Below are 19,552 nucleotides of genomic sequence, written 5' to 3'. Positions count from 1 at the left end.
AGGTGATCCTCGAAACGTACTGTGTGAGGCTGTGGAAAAACACAAGGCATCTGTCTTGGTTTCTGGAAGCCATGGCTGGCTACGGTGATACCTTAGCTGCTTCAAACAAGTGAACACATCTCTAGCAGAGAGCAGTAGCTGCTGCGTCCAGCAGTCCACCGGCAAACAGTTGTAGGCATGGTTGCCGTTTTTATCCCCGTAAAATGTTACGGCCTGTGGATCCTGAGCATCTACATTTAGAAGTCGTGCATTTACCGCATTTCGCTACGTCTAGACCATTCTAATAATCCAACGACTTCGACACGACGCATTCGAAATCTCGATTTAAATTTAGAATCTTATCAATTCTTACAACATGACATTGAAATTATACATCTTTATTGAAAACACAACGAAGAAGGTTTTGAAAACACAACAATAACAGAAGCAACTCTTGAAAATCCTGACATACATTGAAATAAAAACACAATCCTTCCTCCTCGGATCCTCGAGAGTGAAAACTCCATGGTGCTTCGGAGTATCTGTACTCTGAGATTTTTAACCGTTAGATATCAAGAGTACAATGGCAGGTCGGTCCAAGCCCCAGAGACATGCCCATTTTCACAGACATAAGCTCGAACAACCGGCTCGCCATCGTCATGGTACCCGAAAACCCGCCTCAAGCAGAATGCAGAATGCAAATCCCAAGTGTCTTTGCAGGCGCAAAACGCGCAGTTCAGATCAATCTTGCTGCGGTTCCCATCCTTGATCGTCCTCCACACTTGGGACCCCTTGAAATCCTTGAAAAGCCCTCTGAAAAGCATGTAATTTCGCTTCTCTTCGATGTGCACGCAGCCGGGCCAATCACAAATGTACAAGCGATCGCCGCGGAACCGGCTGTGGAGAAGCTTGTTGCCCTGCTCACGGCTCAGATTCCAGACCCCAGAAGCCAAATGCGACCTCATCGGTCTGCAGACCTTCCTTTTCTTGCATATCGAAAATTCGCCGCCCACTCGAATGGCGCCATTCTCGACGGCGACTTGATCCGCCTCCGCCGCTGCCGATTCTAATTGAAGATTATCTTGCTCTTGATGGGCTTCAGAATCGTTATAGACCGTATCGAAATAAAGATCATCGAACAAAGACCAAGAACAATCATTTCCACAAGAACCCACCTCCTGATTCGCGCCAATTTGGCTCGAGGAAGCCTCGGTCTGAGGATTCGCCGCCAGAGATGCGCCGACCGGATTGGAGTCCAACTTCCGGTAATTCTCGTCGGGACCGAGCTCGCGCTCGAGCCCAAAGTCGGAGTTCTCGAAGAGGACGCCGGAGTGGAGGAGGCCAGGGCAGCAGACAGCGAGCTTGTGAAGGGCGGCCCAGCCGCCGGCAGGCTCGGTGGAGCCGGTAAGGAGATCGGAGACGACGGAGGGGATGACCTTGTAGCACTTGGTCTTCCAGCAGACGTTGCGGATCATGGAGGAGAACTTGGTGCAGGAGCAGGCAAGCCGAGCCCAGTTCCGTGGGTCCGCCTCGAGCTTGAAGAGGATGTTCAGAACGACGTCGTCGGAGAGCTTCGAGAACAGGGTTCCGGCCATCGGATTTCGAATTTATCTGAGAAATGAGGGGACAAAAAGGTCGGAACTTGACGTTGGATTTGGGTATTTTCGGGGATTTTGAGAGATGGGTTAACGGAATTTCTGTTTGTTTGGTTCGATTTGATTTTCCGTTTGTTTCTCGTGAACTGATGTGGGGAGAGTGTGACTGCCTGGTTAAAAAGAATGGCTAGAGAGAAGGGGAGGTGATCTTCTTTTGCCGTTGGAAACTTGGAATCTGGTGGCGGGGAGATGGCTTTTGGGGGGACTTTACAGCTATTCGATTATTTCTATTTGACGTGGCGATACTCTAAACTACTCTAATTTACGAGATTAGAGATACTAACTCGAACTCAAGTACAACCGCACGAAGGTTGAGAGTCGGGAGAGATGTTTTTTTTCATTGATTTATCATGTGATAAGTATTTATTAAACTAAGAAGTTAGATGAATTAGATACATTATGGTGTTACGCTAGTATTGAAATTAGTAACACAATATTATGTAAAATTATATCAATATGTGATATTACGTTATTGAATCATTACGTCACATAATAAATATTTATTGGTCGGACGCCCTCATTAGAATTATATCTTAATTACAAGACATAATTTATTTACGAAAACGACACATATCTTTGCAACTGACTAGGATTATAATTGCCTTTATGTACCAAAAGATTTTTTTTTTTTTTTTAACAAATGTGCAAAAAGAAAATTTAAATACCCTGTTTTAGCCAACTAATCTTGTTTGATTCCTTTTCATTTGTTTGCTTTCTTTTAAGTAGAAATTTTGTTTATTTTTATTTAGTGACCTTTTAATTCCTCTTGAGTCTCGTGAGACTTAAAAATTGTACATTTTGTTATTATCTTAACAAAAAATTAAGTGGGCCAGAAATACGACCTTGTACACTGAGTCTCTCCACGACACTTGATTTGGAGGAAACTAGTTGCTCTCCTTCTCCGCACGTTATCATATGATATTCGAGGATTGTATTTGTGATGCTCTTATCCATACTCGTTGAGAAAATCCACCATTTGGTAAAATAATAGTAGATAGAGACGTTAAAGTTCCCTTATAATAATTCAGTCATCTGGTTTCCTATGTGGGCATGTTTGGTTTGTGGAATAAGGTTGGTTAGCAACCAGATTCTCGTGTCTGATTACAAAGCTAGTTTTCAATAAAGCTAGTTTATTGAAAAGAAAATTCTTGTGTCTAACTAGGAAATAAGTGTTAGCGTGAGTCAATATTAGGAAAAATAGGGAATGTAAATAATAGGAGTCCTTTATTAAGTAGGTTTGTGTATATGTTATTTGTTTTCCTTGTAAAACTATAGTAGTACTGATGTATATATATTTCTAAACAAGTAATAGAACATATTTCCTTGTCTACTAAAAAAAAAAAAAAAAAAGAATTCCCGTAAAAGTTCTATTTGGTATCAAGAGCCAAAACCCTAGTTTTCTTTTCCGCTGTGCGTTGACTGTTTCTCTGCAAATCTTCTGCAGAAAAACAGTGTTGCCGTGTGTGTGTATTTTTGGCTGCGTGTGCAGCAGTGTGGGTGGTGCTGTGTCTGCACAGTGCTGCCGTGTGTGTGTGGTACTGCTGTGGGTGTAGCAGTGTGGTAAATCATCAGGGGACAATAACATCAGAAGGAGGCAGTGCCGTGTGCGTGTGGAATTGTTGTGAGTATTGCTGGTAGTGCAGTGTGCGTATTGCTGTGTGTATTGCTGCTGCCAGTACCCTTGTGCGTTGTTGGGTTTGAGCCTTTTTCGAATCCAATAGGTCACGGGTTCGACTCCGGCGGAAGTTGTTGTTGTTTGTTTGGGGATTGCCGTGCGGTTGCTTTCGTAAAGGGAAACACACAGCTAATTTTTCCCGCTGCATCCTTGCAGCAAAGTCAATTACTTGCTGCGTGCTACTGTGTATTACGTGTTGCTGGTGTCGTGAGGAACGAAGGAGAACAAAGACTGCAGGAAGAGACAACTGCTGCGTGTGTGCTGTGTGTTTTTTGTTGCAGCGTATTGTGTCTTTGCTGCTGTACTTATTGCAGCAAGTGTGTAGTGTATTATATTTCGTATTGTGCCTCGTGGGAATATTGCTCTACTGTTGCAATCTGCTTGGTGTCTGTTTTGCCGTGGGTAATTGCCGTGAGTGGCTGCTGCTTGTTTGTTCTTGCAACTTGTGGTTCCGTAATTGGTAGGGTGCTGTGATTGCCGTGTACTTGTGATTGTCATTTTTGCGTATTATTAAATGGCAAATACAGGTTGGATTTTAGATTCTGGTGCAACGGATCATATGACATATGATAAAAATATGTTTCAATACATGACCACATCTCACAGGAAAAATATATCAACTGCCAATGGTACTTTGGCACCCGTGTGTGGTGCCGGCACTGTGCATCTTACCCCTACACTTCCCCTACATCATTGCTTGCTTGTTCCTTCTTTATCCCATCATCTGTTATCCATACCACAGGTTACTGAACAATTGGATTGTGTTGTTCTAATGTATCCATCTTTTTGTCTCCTTCAGGATATTCAGACCAAGGAGATAATTGGGCGTGGCACTAAGAGAGAGGGGTTGTACTATGTGGACGACGTCGTTTCTGGCAGAGCTAATGCGGTTCGAGCGTCCCGGTCTAGTAATTTACAAGAAGTGTGGTTGTTGCATCGTCGGTTAGGGCATGCATCTTTTGGGTATTTACGGCGTATGTTACCTAGTCTATTTAGTGGAATAAATGAATCAGACTTACATTGTGAGGTATGTATTCTTGCTAAAAGCCATCGGGCTTCGTTTCCTCCTAGTATGAATAAAAGAGCTTTACCGTTTGAACTTGTGCACTCTGATGTTTGGGGACCATCTCCTGTTGTTACTTCTTCTGGGATTAAGTGGTTTGTTACGTTTGTTGATGATTGCACTCGTATGACGTGGTTATATGTGGTGAAAAATAAGAGTGATGTTGGTATGGTATTCCGAACCTTTTCTCAAATGATTCGGACACAATACTTATCTGTAATTAAAGTTCTTCGTTCTGATAATGGTGGTGAGTATCTTGATTGTGAGTTGTCGGAGTTTCTTTGTGATCAAGGCATTCTCCATGAAACAACCTGTCCCTATACTCCACAGCAAAATGGAGTGGCTGAACGGAAAAATCGCCATATCTTAGAAACGGCACGTGCTCTACTTCTGGGCGCGTCTGTTCCTAAGATTTTTTGGCCTGAAGCAGTTACTTATGCGGTCTACGTGATTAATCGTATGCCCTCTCGGGTGATTGACTTTCGAACTCCTCTTCAAGTTCTCACTCAACATGTTCAGGTGATGTCTACTCATACTCTCAAGCCCCGGGTATTTGGTTGTGTGGCTTATGTGCATATTCCAAAAATTCATCGCACTAAGTTGGATCCGTGTGCCCTTCGATGTGTGTTTGTTGGTTTCTCATCTCACCAAAAAGGATATAAATGTTATCACCCTGAGACTCGGCATATGTATGTTACTATGGATGTGACCTTTTCTGAATCGGAGTTTTTTTATGCCCCCGTATCTTCATCTTCAGATCACCAGGGGGAGAGCTCTAGTGGTGATCTGGAATGGTTGGACTTGGGAAAAAATACTGTGGTTGATGTTGAGGCCGTGCATGCTGATGCCGTGCCAGAAGTTGCTGCCGAGAGCAGCATGCAGTCAGAAGCAAAAGATGCCGAGAGTGATCCGCAGTCAGGACAGTTCATTGCTGAGCCTACTTGTGTAACCCCCTCTCTCTCTAGCTCCACGGTGATGCCCAATGATTCTTCTCTGAATAAACCTGAGGTAAGTATTGTGGATGATTATGTAACTAATGCAAGTACTGATGTAAATACATATAAGCTGCCACCGAGACAAAATCGGGGTGTGCCACCTGACAGGTTTTCTCCGGAAGGCAAAGTAAAGTATCCGATAGCCAACTATGTCTCATGCAATGGTCTTGCACCAGAGCGTAAGACCTTGATAGACAATATGGAGGCTATTCGAGTACCAACTCGTGTGGATGAGGCTCTAAAGGATCCAAAGTGGGCAAATGCAATGGATGAAGAAATGTTGGCGTTACAGAAGAATAATACCTGGGAGGTGACGTCCTTGCCGGAGGGAAAAAAAACAGTTGGATGCCGGTGGGTGTTTACCGTCAAATACAAAGCCGATGGATCAATAGACAGGTACAAAGCAAGGTTGGTAGCTAAAGGATACACCCAAACATATAGTGTAGATTATCAAGAGACGTTCTCTCCGGTTGCCAAGATGAATACGGTACGTGTTCTGATTTCTTTAGCTGCTAATATGGACTGGCCATTAAAACAGTTTGATGTGAAAAATGCCTTTCTTCATGGGAACTTGGAGGAAGAAGTATATATGGATTTTCCTCCTGGGTACAGTGCTGGTAGAAGTACCGGAGTATGTCGGTTGCATAAGTCTCTTTATGGGCTTAAGCAATCGCCTCGTGCATGGTTTGATAGGTTTACTCAAGTTATGAAAAAGATTGGGTATTACCAAAGTCATTCTGATCATACATTGTTCGTTAAACGGAGACAGAAAAAAGTGACAGCCTTAATCATCTATGTAGATGACATGATTATTACTGGGGATGATTGTGATGAGATTTCAAGGCTGCAGAGAAATCTTGCGGCTGAGTTTGAAATGAAGAACCTAGGGGATTTGAAGTATTTTCTTGGAGTCGAAGTTGCTCGATCTTCGAAAGGTATTTTCTTGTCACAACGTAAGTATGTTTTGGATTTGTTAAAAGAAACTGGTATGCTGGGATGTAAGCCAGTTGATACTCCTATTGTTGAAAAACATCATCTATGTTTGGATCCGAATCAGAAATCGGTTGATAAGGGGAGATATCAGAGACTTGTAGGGAGACTAATTTATTTGGCTCATACACGACCAGATATTGCCTATGCAGTAAGTGTAGTAAGTCAATTTATGCATTCACCGAGTGAAGATCATATGGCTGCTGTTATGCGTATCTTAGCTTATTTAAAGTCTGCACCTGGAAAAGGAGTTCTCTATCGGAAGCATGGACATTTGAGGATTGAGGGGTTCACGGATGCTGATTGGGCAGGAAGTGTAGGTGACAGACGGTCGACTTCGGGATATTTTACTTTTGTAGGAGGCAATTTAGTCACATGGAGAAGTGAAAAACAGAAGGTAGTGTCAAGATCCTCAGCTGAGGCCGAGTTTCGAGGGATGGCTCACGGCATTTGTGAGCTTCTCTGGCTTCGAAAACTTCTTGAGGGGCTTGGGTTCAAGCCAAAGGAAACCATGAGACTATACTGTGATAATAAGTCAGCAAGAGATATAGCTGATAATCCGGTACAGCATGATAGGACAAAACATGTGGAAGTTGATCGACATTTTATTAAAGAGAAGCTTGAAAGGAAGATTGTGTCAATACCTTTTGTGAAGTCAGAGGAGCAACTTGCAGACGTTCTAACTCATGCAGTATGTAGTCGAAGGTTTGATGACTCACTTGTCAAGTTGGGCATATGTGATATCTATGCACCAACTTGAGGGGGAGTGTTAGCGTGAGTCAATATTAGGAAAAATAGGGAATGTAAATAATAGGAGTCCTTTATTAAGTAGGTTTGTGTATATGTTATTTGTTTTCCTTGTAAAACTATAATAGTACTGATGTATATATATTTCTAAACAAGTAATAGAACATATTTCCTTGTCTACTAAAAAAAAAAAAAAAATGAATTCCCGTAAAAGTTCTATTATAAGTCCATTGAAAATAAAGTTTTTGATCTTAATAAAAATAAGTTCATACGTAATAAAACTCACTTGTACTTTTGAAATGAAATTCTCGTAGTGAATCGCGACATAATAGGTTCGTTTAATTGTAACTAGCATATAGGCACACACAAAGTGTGTGAGAGAAAAATTTTTATTTTTGTTTTTTAAATAGAATGTGAGAGGAAGATAGTGATTTTATTTTTAATTTTTAATTAGAGATATGTTAGGATTACATTTAGGTGAGGATTTGAAAAAAAAACAGTAAAATTGGTTGTGTAAAATTATATTTCTGCTTCATATTTCTTATTCATGTTATGTTTTAATTAAAGGGTTAAACTGGTAATTTCATAGGATTTTGATTGACAATGAGTGTTTTATTAATTAGTAGAGATTATCATACCTAAGCACGACATTAATAGGTACATTAAAAATGAAACTCTAGTGCCTAATCACAAAATAGGTTCATTGAAAAGGTCTCATGAGTAATTATGGAATAAGTTAATTGAAACAAAACTCTGGTTCCCAATCACGACATATAGGCACACTGAAAATGAGTCTCATCTCATTTCTATTTAAAAAAAAAAAGTAATGAAACTTTCGTGTCTTTATTACAATGTAATAAGTTTATCTAAAACGAAACTCTCATATCTAATCACAAAACAAGTTCCTTAAGACCATCTCTAGCCCTTAGAGTAAAACCTAAAAATTTTAGCCCATAAAGTTTAAGTTTTAACCCAGAAACAACTTTTCTGTTCCAACCCTTCTAACCTAAATTTTTTAGCCCGAGGTTACTAAAGAATAAATTTAGGCTAATTTTTTTCAAGTAAATTTAAAAAAAAAAAATTATGTACACTATCCTAATTTAATTTTATGAAGATTTTAACCTAAAAATATTTATGTCACATCCCCGCCCGGGGCAGATCACTTCCCGAGCCCGCTCCACCACTGTAGCACGATATTGTCCGCTTTGGGCTTACCATTCCCTCACAGTTTTGTTTTTGAGAACTCATGAGCAACTTCCCAGTGGGTCACCCATCATGGGATTGCTCTAGCCCCCTTCTCGCTTAACTTCGGAGTTCCCATGGAACCCAAAACCAATGAGCTCCCAAAATGCGGTGTTGGGGGAAGGGAGGGGAAGGGGTCGGAATTTGGCCAATTTTTAAGTTTTAGCCCATAACTCAATTTTAGGTCAAAGGTTGGAGTGTTTTTTTGGGGGGAATAGTAGTCAAATTTTGTAACTTACTCGAACGGTTGAAGTTGGGTCTGAGTGTGTATATTTTGGCATAAAGATGTAGACGAAAATAAGAATATAGTATTGTGTTTTCTCGAAAAATTATATTGAACCTCTATAAATAATAATATTATTTCATTGGATTCTGTATTTCATAGACCCACCCACCTGTGGCTACGATCCATCTCCCCTATGGTGGAATGTGGTTGTTAGATGTAGGAAATTTGAGTCCACAAATCAGAACGCTGTCGTTTTCTCACAATGGGGCAAAAGTTTTGAATGGCATAACACCAAACGAAAAAGGCCACTCCGAAGATTACTATTTTCCGCAGATTGCACCGCCAGTTTGCATCTCTTCATGTCATTTCATATCACCGTCACTACAATGCGAGAGATTCTCCCTTGCAACCAAAACACAATGCGACATCACTCGCCGAATGACGCTTGCTACGCATTCGAAAAAAGAATTACTCGTCCGATACACCTCGTGTGAATATCACAAGAGTCTCTCTCCGCAGACACTTTCTTAATCACTTGACGCACCATAATGCATCTTAAAATTGATAAAAATCAGGCAGACGTGAGCCAGACCAGCTGAACAAGGCATTTTGTCATCCACATTGCACCTAAATTTAGCACGCATCCGCTAGACTGCATTACTACGCGGAAAGATGAACGAAGCAGAAGGGAGATGATGAAACTTCAAGCAAAAATGTAGCTAAAAATCTCAAATGCATTACAAAGTGCAAAGATGGTAAAACACCAGTTTCAGTTAAACAACAGTTCGCCACAATAAACAATGTAACAGACACAACGATTTTAAAAACGAATCCATCCATAAACTTAAAAGTCCGCTAAATAAAAGTCGCCCGAATTCCAGTCCTTTAACAAAGATTGTAAACTTCCCCCAAGCGATAAATTCAGGTCAGGGATAGCATCACATCACCTGTCAAAAACAATTGCAATCACAATCTAGAATGAATCGTTGAATGTAACTTCAATGATCACAATGCAAGAGCAATTCGTGGACAATGTGTTGCGAGGAGAAAAAGATGGTGCGACAATGATGACACTAACAACAGAAAATATAATGCTCGAGAATGATACCGTGACAAACTCTTGCTCCTGCTCCTGCTCCGGATTGGACTCCTGCTGGCACTACGCTTCTTTGGACTTTTACTAATGTGCTTCTTAGGGCTTTTACTTATGCGTTTCTGATTATGACAAAGAAACAAAATTATAAAGGGCCAAAGAGCCATAATCCAATTGCAGTTATGATACGAAATCCAGAGAGGCCATTATTAGTAAAGGAGAAATCAAATCAACTGCCAGCCAAACTTTATAAACATTAGGCTTCATCACTATCATAGTACAAAAATGTCAAACAAGCCTTGATAATATCCTAGTTTAACGCCAGAATACAAAAACCTATTGAAAATGGGGCAACTAACAAAATATTGATTTTTTTTTTTTTGAATGAAACAATATTACAAAAATAACACTTACCGAAGGCACTGGAGATCTGCTTCTTGATCGTGATCTGCAAAAGTTCCAGAAACAACCGAATTTAATAACCATGTTCCTTTTACCAATTTGATCCAAGGTCTTTGATGCCTCTTCCGTGTGAAGTTACCATATACGATAAGGATAGAAGAAAAAGATTTAAACATTTAGCGCACCAATAGGGAAAAAATGGACGAAACAATTGATTATATCCCCGCCAAAACAGATCAGAAAATCAGAAAAAATATGTGAAAAAAAATAGGGATATAGTTATTTTTAAGACACCAGTGGAAACAAGAGGAGCATTCTTCCCTACTGTAACACAAGAATCCAGGATATCCAGATTGTGCGACCTATTAGCTTGGCAAAATGTTGGAGCAGGAAATGAAAATCAAATTGTCTCTACTGCTCATTGACGATGACTTCCAAATCCCAATGGCACTTAGTTCACAGATATCCAGCTTTACTAGTGCAATCCAAGACCTCCATTGTTCCCAATCTAGCACCCATGGACATTTAAATGCCAAAAGCATTAGAACAGAGGCACCGTGAAGGTTTTGCAAAGCTGCCTATCTAAATAACAGCATACCTCCATATAAAAGAGTTGTAAGCAATTGACCTTATCCAATCAAGATCCTAATATCCAATCCCCAGTTCGCCGCATATATCCATATCTAAAAGAAAAACAAAGGTAATTTTCATGCGAGCAAAAAGGGAAAGAAAATAAAAACTAGGTGGATATCTGACTCTTTCTTGGCAACCCCAACTGCTGAGCAAGAAATAATGGAATGCAGCAACAGGAAAATATTGCAGCCCAAAGAACATAATTCATACTTTACAACTGCAAGACGACATTCGATTCTACGCAAAATGGAGCACGCCTAATCTTTAGAATTACTCCACATTAAATGACCCAGTTGATCTGAGTCAGTAGTTACGACTGTTGACACAGTGTGATTGGTTAAATTTCAATAACGTAGAGTCACCAATTTGATAGCACAACTACAAAATGTTAGTATGCAGAAGTATCAAATAGACTGGAAAGATATATTATTGTAATAATAATCTCCATCATTGTTCACCTCGCAAACCCATGAAAACCCAGATGAAATGAACATCAACAAACCATAGGTAGATGACTAATTGAAAAAAAATAACACATACCCTGATGGAGAGCGAGACCTTGATCGCGAACGGGGGAGAGAAGCAGATCTTGATCGAGATCTAGCGGGTGAGAGGCGTGAAGATTTGGTTTTTGGAGACTTGCTGTAATCAGATGTAAAAGTAAGAACATAAAATAGAAATGTTAGTCCCCACATATACAGAATCGTGTAATTAACAATGGTCAAACCTCCTGCTTCTGCCCCGGCCATAACTTGGACTACGACTGCGACTATAGCTCCTGCCTCTTGAATGAGATCGACCGCGACTAGGGCTCCTAGACGAGTCCCTCTTCGCATCATATTCCCTCACCTGTGTAACAAAATGAGACAATAAATAAAGTTAACAAAAAATAAACAAAGATAAAGGAGGAAAGAAAATAAATTTTCAACTTGTAAGATTCATACGCGAACAGATTGGCGGTCAAAAGCATTTCGGAACTCCGAGCCATCAAGCTTTTTGATCTGCAGGAAATTATTTATGAAGTTTGAGATTCTATAGACGCTTCAGACACATCGACATATTGAAAAAGCAATATTCAATAACCTAGTACCCATGCTCCATAGAAGGTCACAGAAAATATGAATGTCTGGACTCTGGAGAGAGAAAGTAAAAGGACTTACCGCATACTTCATATCTTCTAAGTTTGTGTAGTCTACAATCCCTGTTGTGCCTAATAAAAAGGCATAGGACAAATGCTAAATCAAATTCTGATGTCTCATGAGCTAGGTCTTAGGATTACACTTTTGAAATAACACTATATGAAATAGTAGCGTATATCCCAAACAGTCTGAAATCTGGTTGAGAAGCACTATGAACCACTGAACAACTTTTATTCATACCATGTATTATGAATTCTTTTAAGTCACCAACAAGACAAAACCAGCCAGATCACCAAAATTTAGCAGGAGACAGTATGAGAAAAACTGGAAATTCTATAAAGCTGTGTAGGAACTTGAATATGCTCATTCTAAGTTTCTAACATATTATTTCTTGCAAGAGCATCCACCTTTTGACAGTGGCAAAAAAAATATCCACGCAATTGTTTCTGATACAAACTTTGCCACAATATTACGTACATGACAGCGAAGGAATACCCTTGAATATGAAAAGCAACTTACCACTACCATCACGAAAAACTTGGGAGAAACAGACATCTCCCGCCCGTCGCATATGATCCTGAATAAATGCATCGCATGTGTCAGATATGCAGTGACAGTTGACACACCAAGGAACAATAAATAATGAAAAAACCTTAATACAATAGCACACCTTAAGATCTTGCCATGAAGCGGAAGGGGGAAGTTCACTGACTAACACTGTGGGCAGAGCAGGTTTACAAATATATCAGGTGCATCCTACCATATATAAAACAGCACAAAATATATCAAATGAAATACACACCACGATAATCTGAGCGCCTGGACATCCCACGTCCACCTCGCCCACCACTATAATTACTATGACGATCTGAAGAAGATGAATGCCCACGCCCTCCATGTGCAAGTTCAACCTACAGAGTTATACATCAGAATACAATGTTTAGCCAAAGTACAACAGGTACCGTGGAATGTAAAAATAATAACCTACTCTTAAACGATGCCCATCAAAATCATAGCCATCACGACCACGGAGTGCATCTTCAGCATCACGAGAGTCTTCAAACTGTACCGAATAACTTATTTAAACACAGAATAAATAAAACATAAGTAAACAAATTAAAGAAAGTAGTTAAGGACTCTCACCTCAACAAATGCATAACCAGGAGGCCTTGGGGGGACCTTCAGGTCAATATGAGCTATGCGTCCGTACTGCGGAAAAGATTAGAACTTCAGTCAGTCAACTGATGACTATTATTGTATATCTTATTGTTTAGAATCTTTAGAAGACGTTATAACCATCAGTAACACCAGCCCTACAATACCATCGTTCACACCCGAAAAATATAAGACGAATGTTAAACAGGTTTAGCAAAAAGTAAAAAAAAAAACTCGATTCATAATTTCAAAATTCTGTTTGTTTTAAACAACTTAACTAAATCGATCAATGCATAGTTCTACTCCTACACGAACAAGTACAGTCAAGCATTCCAAATAATAATTTCATCCAAAAACCGCATAAATATTACGCATCGGCATATCAATTCAAGCTGCAACAGATCGAATTACCTTGAAAAACAAATCTTCCACCTCTCTCTCGCGTATATCGCCGGGCAGATTCCCAACATAAAGAGTTCTGCTCATACTCCGACTGCTCATTGTCCTGATAAAGAAACAAACAAACCCATTGGAAATTCGGATATATAAAATTATAAAATTTCATCCACTGTGAGCAAATCGAAATCTTCAAGGATCCTATTTGCTTAGATAAAAGCCATTCAATCGAGAAAAAAAAAAAAAAATTTCAAATCACAGCGTTCTTAAAAAAATTTGACATCAGTCAACGAGAATCATGGAAAATATAATTAAAACAAAATATCGATTTCGATTTCTATTGTACTTCGATCCTTGTGAAGCGAAATCAAAAACGAAAAGGATTAGGGTAGGGTTTTAATTTATATTACCTCCGATGAAAATTGGGGATCGCAGCGAAGCAGAAAGGGCTGGAGCTGGAGGATTAGGGTTTTGAAATTGGAGAGAACGTTTGGGGAGCTACCAAATAAAATTATGGTTCGGATAACCTGTTGCGCTGAGTACGGCAAATATATACGACTCTGTTTTAATTATTAATTTAAACCGCCTGATCGTTATCGGGTTGCTCCTTTTTGTATCTGGACCGTTGAAACTCACGTGGGACCAAATAGTGTGCACCAAACGTGCGGATGAAGATATTTTTCAGTATAACTGGTATACAGGGTGGTATATCACGTGCCACTATACAAATAGTGGGATATGTTTGCTAAAAAATTAATAACTTAAAAAATAAAATTTCCCACCATTCCTATTAAAACACGTGGTGTACCACTTATATTCTCACTGCAACTAAAAATTTCTCGTGCGGATGTAGTTTTAGCAATCTCAATACCAACAAGAACTTGTCTTTGTACTTTGTAGTATGTACTTCAAAAGTTTTATGGTCCTATATTCCGGTGAATAGTTCTTAAAAAAATATATATATATTCCGGTGAATATACCACTTAGATTTTAATTTTTTAAATTTTAACCAAAAAAATCTCAAAGCACCATACACTAAAGCATTATAAAAAATCTCTAGTTTATTTGGTTAAAAATTCTTCAAAACGAACCATGACGTTGCAGGTTTGTGGTTAGGACAAGTGTGGGATTGTTGTAGTTTAAGAAAAAAATTCTTTTGTTGTGATTTAACGATAATCAATTGTGAAATAAAACAATTAAGTATTTGATAAATTGTATATTAAAAAGTTTGTGAGTATGAAAAGAAATGTAAAAATATTTTGTAACTTTAATATAAAAGTGATATAATTGAGTAAATTACTTAGGACCTGCGCTTCGAACTATGAGAGTTTGCTACAAAATTGGACATGGCAGTAAAGGTGGTGGCGATGGCAGCGGTTACAAGTGTGGTGATGGTGGCAGCAGTGGCAAATGTGGGGTGTGGTGGTTGGGGCGTAGAGGTAATAATGGTGGTAGGAGCGGTGGCAGCAACAATGGCAGCAGTTGTGGCGGCAACAATGGTGGTAATAATGACAGTGGTTGTGTAAGGTTAGTGTTTGTAGGGGTAAATGAGGTAATCAATAGAAGTAAAAGGTTAAACAATGTCAATTTTGATAACTAAAGAGAGTATTACAAGAATTGAAAATATTTATTAAAGACTCAAATCCGTTTTTTTATTAAAGCAACTTTTAAAAACAACATGCAGGCTGTATTTAAAAATTGCTATCGGGCTTCCATTGATTTTAAAATCCGCAAAATATTCTAAATTTACCTAAACTTTTTCAGAATCTAAAGAATTTAAGTGTAGCTAACAAAGCACCAGAGAATTCAAACGAACAAATCCATTTCAGCCCGTAACAACAATTTCCCGGAATATAGAAGAAAAAAATGAAGAGTTTAAAAAGGAATCGGGTTTATATTCCACAAACTGCAAGCGAAACCTTATTTGCATAAACCAATGAGGCACACATTCATAAACAAGTAAAAGGACAAGTTTGGACAAAATTACGACATCCGTTCTCCACGTACTTATTACTTCTTCAGTTTGAAGGATAAGATCGATTTCTGCTACGGATGGTGATGCTTATCAACCTCCCCACCCTCCTTGGCCCGTGCAGCTGCCCTGATTTTACGTTGCTCCTCCTTGTAAATACGATTCCTTCGTTGAAACTGCAGTAATAGACATGCAGAGAAACCATGGCATGAATCAGTATTAACAATTGAAACCAAGACAAAAATAATCTGTATTCATGTAGATACGCATCAAGTTATATTATTTGATTACATAAAACATCAGGGGAATTTGACCAAAACCTCCCCTCTGTAAAGACCATGTGTGATATCGTGTTATGTCTTTCTAAGCTGAACTACATTCCTAAATTGCAAACTCGCATACTTGTTCAGCGCCATCGACGAATGACACATGGATGCAATAAAACAAAACCATTGAATAAGACTGTTACCTTGACTGGGGGAGCTAATAGTGTGAGAGATGATAATGCAAACTTGAATAAAAAGTTACAAATGTCACTGAAATCAGGGAATACACTATGTAGCTTCTCGTCTCGCTATGCAACAGACCTAGGTATGATGTTCTCCTCACCCTACTCATTAATTACCACATATTGAAAGAAAAAAAGAAGCTAAGATGATAATATGAATTCACTCAGTTATTTTTTTGACATTTTCCCTTCTCCGATGAACCTCTGGTGATAGAGCATAACTCTGTAGAAGATACTTTTGTTCGAATTATACTCTTTATGCTTACTGTGTTGTCGTTTTGCTATTACGTTTAACCTCCTATTCTTAGGATGCAACTGAAAGGTGTAGAGAGTCATTGAACTCAACATATGACATAAAATTGAATTATTGTAGAGGCGGAAATCTAAAATATAATGTGATTTACAATAACAAAAAAAAGCACAGCAGACTTGCCATACACAACATAAAAAGTAAACACAAGCAACTCCTAGGTTTCTATCACCCAAAGAGTTGATACGTGGACCTTTATCTTCGTACTTTTGCTCTAACTTTGATAGGAGAGACATAGCATTTTTTCGTGCACTTAGACTCAATACTATCCCCAACCGATTCTACAGTTTAAATGCTTACTAAAAGGTGAAGAATATAAAAACGGAAAAGAAGCTGAAAACACATATGTAAGTCCCCATCCAAATAATTGGAAAAATAGACAAGAAAAGAGGACTGACTAGTGACTATTGCAATGTAAGACCACTGCTACTTGATTCATCCTCAAGTTAATTCATGGCTTACGACACTCCTCAAAGCTGATTTCAATGTTGTGAGGCTCATATTTCCTTGAAAACCCTTACTGATATAAGGTTTGATAACCATTTTGTTTTTTGTTTTTAGTTCTAAGTTTTACATTCCATCTGCCTTTCTTCGTTTCTCCTCTCTCCCACATACTTTGCCTCTATCTATACCACAAAAAATGAAAACTAAAAAACTAAAAATAAAAATGGTTATCAAACAGGCCGTAAGTTGTTTCTCTAGTCAATACAAAAGGATCCAAATGAAGATGAACCATTCATTCTATTAAATAAAAAACCCATGAAAATAACTAATCAACCTCCTAAATAAAAGAAAAACTCATTTAACCTTTGCAATTAACTCCTTAAAGTTAAATACCTAACGAAAACAATGTCGTATGAAATGTTTTCAAAAGCTATTATGCACAATGCATATGCAACGCCGTTCTTCTGCATACTTCTCGTTTTCCAGGAACAATTCTACTTGTCTCCCTCCCCTTCGAACCAGAAAAAAGGTATAGTTCTCCTTAATCTTCATAACAGCCAACCCATTCAGGACACTAACACTTAAATCCCCAAATGCAACTTGGAAAATGAACGAGATGTAATAAGCGAAACCCTAATCATAAAATCAATCTTCAGAAAACCCTAAATTAGCTCGTCCAATGAAGACTTGGAATTCAGCTGGCAATTGATTCCTAGGGTTTAAACACCACATTATCTACAGCAAGCTCGAAACACGCATCGGAGGAACAGTAAATCAATTGAGGAAAACCAGAGCTCAAATTGAACACACGTGAGCTAAATTAACATATAATTAATCAACAATAATACAAACGATCTGAGTGATATTAGAAATGAGATTAACAAAAGTTAATTAATAGGAAGAGAAATTGACCGACCTCTTTGGAGTGGTGGAGGCACTCGAGGTAGTCTTCGCGGAGGAGGACGCAGTCCTTGGGCTCACGGCAGCGAGACATGCACTCGCTGAAGTCGACCCAGAAATCGTAGCACCGCCCTTTGTTGCCGGTGATTCCCCACCCCGATGCCATTTCTTCTCTCGCGCGGCGGCGGATAGAAAATCGAAAATCGAAAATCGGTTGTATCGACGGTTGATGGAGGTCAAGAGTGATCAGCGGTTGTGGAGGTTGGTTCGCTTTTCGCCTGTAAAAAATAGTCCTTCAAAAATAAAGAAAAAAATTAGTTACTCAGTTGATCACGTCCGTCGATCTCGTATTGCTTGTGTAAATGGGCGGTCGAAAATGAATCTTTTTTTATTTTTTTGCCTCTGAAATTGAATTGTTTTGTAATTTTTTTAGTAATTTGATTAGTTTGTTTTACAATATGATAATAGCTTAGAACTCGTGACAGGGGGCGAATGCACTATCTTAATCAATTAGCATATAATTGTCGTATTCCGGTCCGAGGTCCACCATATTCCGGGCCCGCTCCACTACCGTAGCATAATATTGTCTGCTTTGGGCTCCGACCACACCCTCATGCTTTTGTTTCTTGGAACTCACACGATAAATTCCATGATGGGTCACCTATCATGGGAATGCTCTCGCGCGCTACTCGCTTAACTTCGGAGTTCCAAAAAGCCTCTTGCTAGGTAGGGATGAGAATATACATATAAGGATCACTCCCCTGGGCGATGTGGGATCTTACAATCCACCCCCCTTAGGGGAATGCTCTCGCGCACTATTCGCTTAACTTCGTAGTTCCCATGGAACCCGAAGCCAGTGAGCTCCCAAAATACCTCGTGCTAGGTAGGAATGAAAATATACATATAAGAATCACTCTCCTAGACGATGTGGGATCTTACATAATCATCTGATATATCCATATCTACTTAAACTATTTTAGTTTATGCGTAATGAAGCATATTTAAACATGAAATAAAATGTCAAACTTAGCAATGTGAAATTTATATAAATTTTTGTGCAGCTTTTTATTTATTTATGATTTATGACAATTATCTCGACATTTACTTATGATTTGGTCTCATTTCATTACGAAATCAATGTGTCTTCCTCTTTGTATTTTAGATCTCGTCAAATCTCATTCTATTACCAAATGAGTTAGCAAGCTCATGATTAATATTATTTTTTTTAACAAAAGATATTATATACATTAAAGAGAGAGGGGATATACTAAGTCTCACAATGGGCTAGTAATAATGTGGTTTAAATTTGCGTTTGGCGAGAATCAAACCTAAAATCTCTCACTTACAAGTGAAGAGAAATACCATTAGACCGTTTTACTAAGTGACTCTTGATTAATATGATTACAATACTCAAATAGAGCATGTAATAGAAAGTTTAGAGGTTCATCGAATCAATGTGTCTTTGTGTTAAGAGACATCCCTGACTAAGTCAATGGGGGTAAAAAATTTATTAGCAAAGAAATAAGAATGAAAATGGTATCTTTTATTTTAGTTAAGGAATAAGAATGAAAATGGTAACAAGTTAATTGGAGAAATTAAATTGGTAAAAGAATGAAAATGGTATTATTATTTTAGTTAAGGAATAAGAATGAAAATGGTAACAAATTAACAGGAGAAATTATTTAACTTTTATATGTAATTACTCATAATATATGTGGGCAAGTCCGAATCCTACAAAGTTAACAAACACATTAATGTCGAATTATTTGATAAAGCAATAAGATAAGTATAAGTTATAAAGCACAATTAATCGAGACAACATGAAATACAATCACGATTAACATAATTTATCATGTTAGGTATAACATCAACATTAACTCGAGAAGATAGGAAAAAAAATGGCATCGAAGATTTTTTGTTAAATTTAACGATATTAGTGAAAGTGAAGTTCACACAATTTACAAAATGAGTCAACAATAATAAAATATCGAATTCATCCTTAATAGAGGGTTACAATCCTAAAAAATA

General features: G+C 38.5%; 3 protein-coding genes across 5 annotated transcripts; all 3 read right to left on the bottom strand.

Annotated features, from left to right (window-relative positions):
• Nucleotides 1-310: 310 nt before the first annotated feature.
• Nucleotides 311-1,604, bottom strand: LOC125478096 (phytochrome A-associated F-box protein-like). Its single transcript, XM_048585877.1, has one exon. The coding sequence runs from the start codon at nucleotides 1,572-1,574 to the stop codon at nucleotides 552-554; it is 1,023 nt and encodes a 340-aa protein (XP_048441834.1). The 5' UTR covers nucleotides 1,575-1,604; the 3' UTR covers nucleotides 311-551.
• Nucleotides 1,605-9,286: 7,682 nt separating this feature from the next.
• Nucleotides 9,287-13,953, bottom strand: LOC103928430 (serine/arginine-rich-splicing factor SR34). Of its 3 annotated transcripts, none has more exons than XM_048585661.1 (14): nucleotides 13,801-13,952; nucleotides 13,406-13,499; nucleotides 12,983-13,048; nucleotides 12,828-12,902; nucleotides 12,642-12,750; nucleotides 12,510-12,556; nucleotides 12,359-12,416; nucleotides 11,861-11,910; nucleotides 11,645-11,701; nucleotides 11,428-11,549; nucleotides 11,241-11,342; nucleotides 10,080-10,113; nucleotides 9,681-9,787; nucleotides 9,287-9,519 (listed from the first exon to the last, which is right to left on the bottom strand). In XM_048585661.1, exons 2-14 carry the CDS (start codon nucleotides 13,493-13,495, stop codon nucleotides 9,516-9,518), a joined length of 921 nt encoding a protein of 306 aa, XP_048441618.1. In that variant the 5' UTR covers nucleotides 13,496-13,499; nucleotides 13,801-13,952; the 3' UTR covers nucleotides 9,287-9,515. The 3 variants fall into 3 exon arrangements, 1 of the variants encoding a protein (XP_048441618.1); XR_007258836.1 differs by lacking the exons at nucleotides 9,287-9,519; nucleotides 9,681-9,787 and adding exons at nucleotides 10,430-10,575; nucleotides 10,666-10,750 and having other exon boundaries at nucleotides 10,081-10,113; nucleotides 13,801-13,953; XR_007258837.1 differs by lacking the exons at nucleotides 9,287-9,519; nucleotides 9,681-9,787 and adding exons at nucleotides 10,430-10,575; nucleotides 10,696-10,750 and having other exon boundaries at nucleotides 10,081-10,113; nucleotides 13,801-13,953.
• Nucleotides 13,954-15,195: 1,242 nt separating this feature from the next.
• LOC103928432 (NADH dehydrogenase [ubiquinone] iron-sulfur protein 5-B) lies at nucleotides 15,196-17,819 on the bottom strand (the record flags this gene model as incomplete). Its single annotated transcript, XM_009337475.2, has 2 exons — nucleotides 15,196-15,538; nucleotides 17,541-17,819. Coding segments are annotated over 2 exons (381 nt in total), but the record flags the coding sequence as incomplete, so codon positions are not given.
• Nucleotides 17,820-19,552: the final 1,733 nt, after the last annotated feature.

This window comes from the organism of the source record quoted next, unplaced genomic scaffold (genome assembly GCF_019419815.1).
Source record: "Pyrus x bretschneideri cultivar Hongxiangsu unplaced genomic scaffold, Pyrus_bretschneideri_v1 Contig23, whole genome shotgun sequence".
Classification (NCBI taxonomy): Eukaryota; Viridiplantae; Streptophyta; class Magnoliopsida; order Rosales; family Rosaceae; genus Pyrus; species Pyrus x bretschneideri.
The sequence above is the reverse complement of the archived record's forward strand: the minus strand, read 5'-3'. Positions and strand labels throughout refer to the sequence as shown.

Coding starts and splice junctions, on each gene's coding strand:
- LOC103928430 (XM_048585661.1), bottom strand. CDS start 13,495: ATGAGCAGTCGGAGTATGAGCAGAACTCTTTATGTTGGGAATCTGCCC. Junction 12,557..12,641: donor CAGGCGCTCAGATTATCGTG/GTGTGTATTTCA, acceptor CTCTGCCCACAG/TGTTAGTCAGTGAACTTCCC. Junction 11,550..11,644: donor TTGACCGCCAATCTGTTCGC/GTATGAATCTTA, acceptor TTTGTTACACAG/GTGAGGGAATATGATGCGAA.
- LOC125478096 (XM_048585877.1), bottom strand. CDS start 1,574: ATGGCCGGAACCCTGTTCTCGAAGCTCTCCGACGACGTCGTTCTGAAC.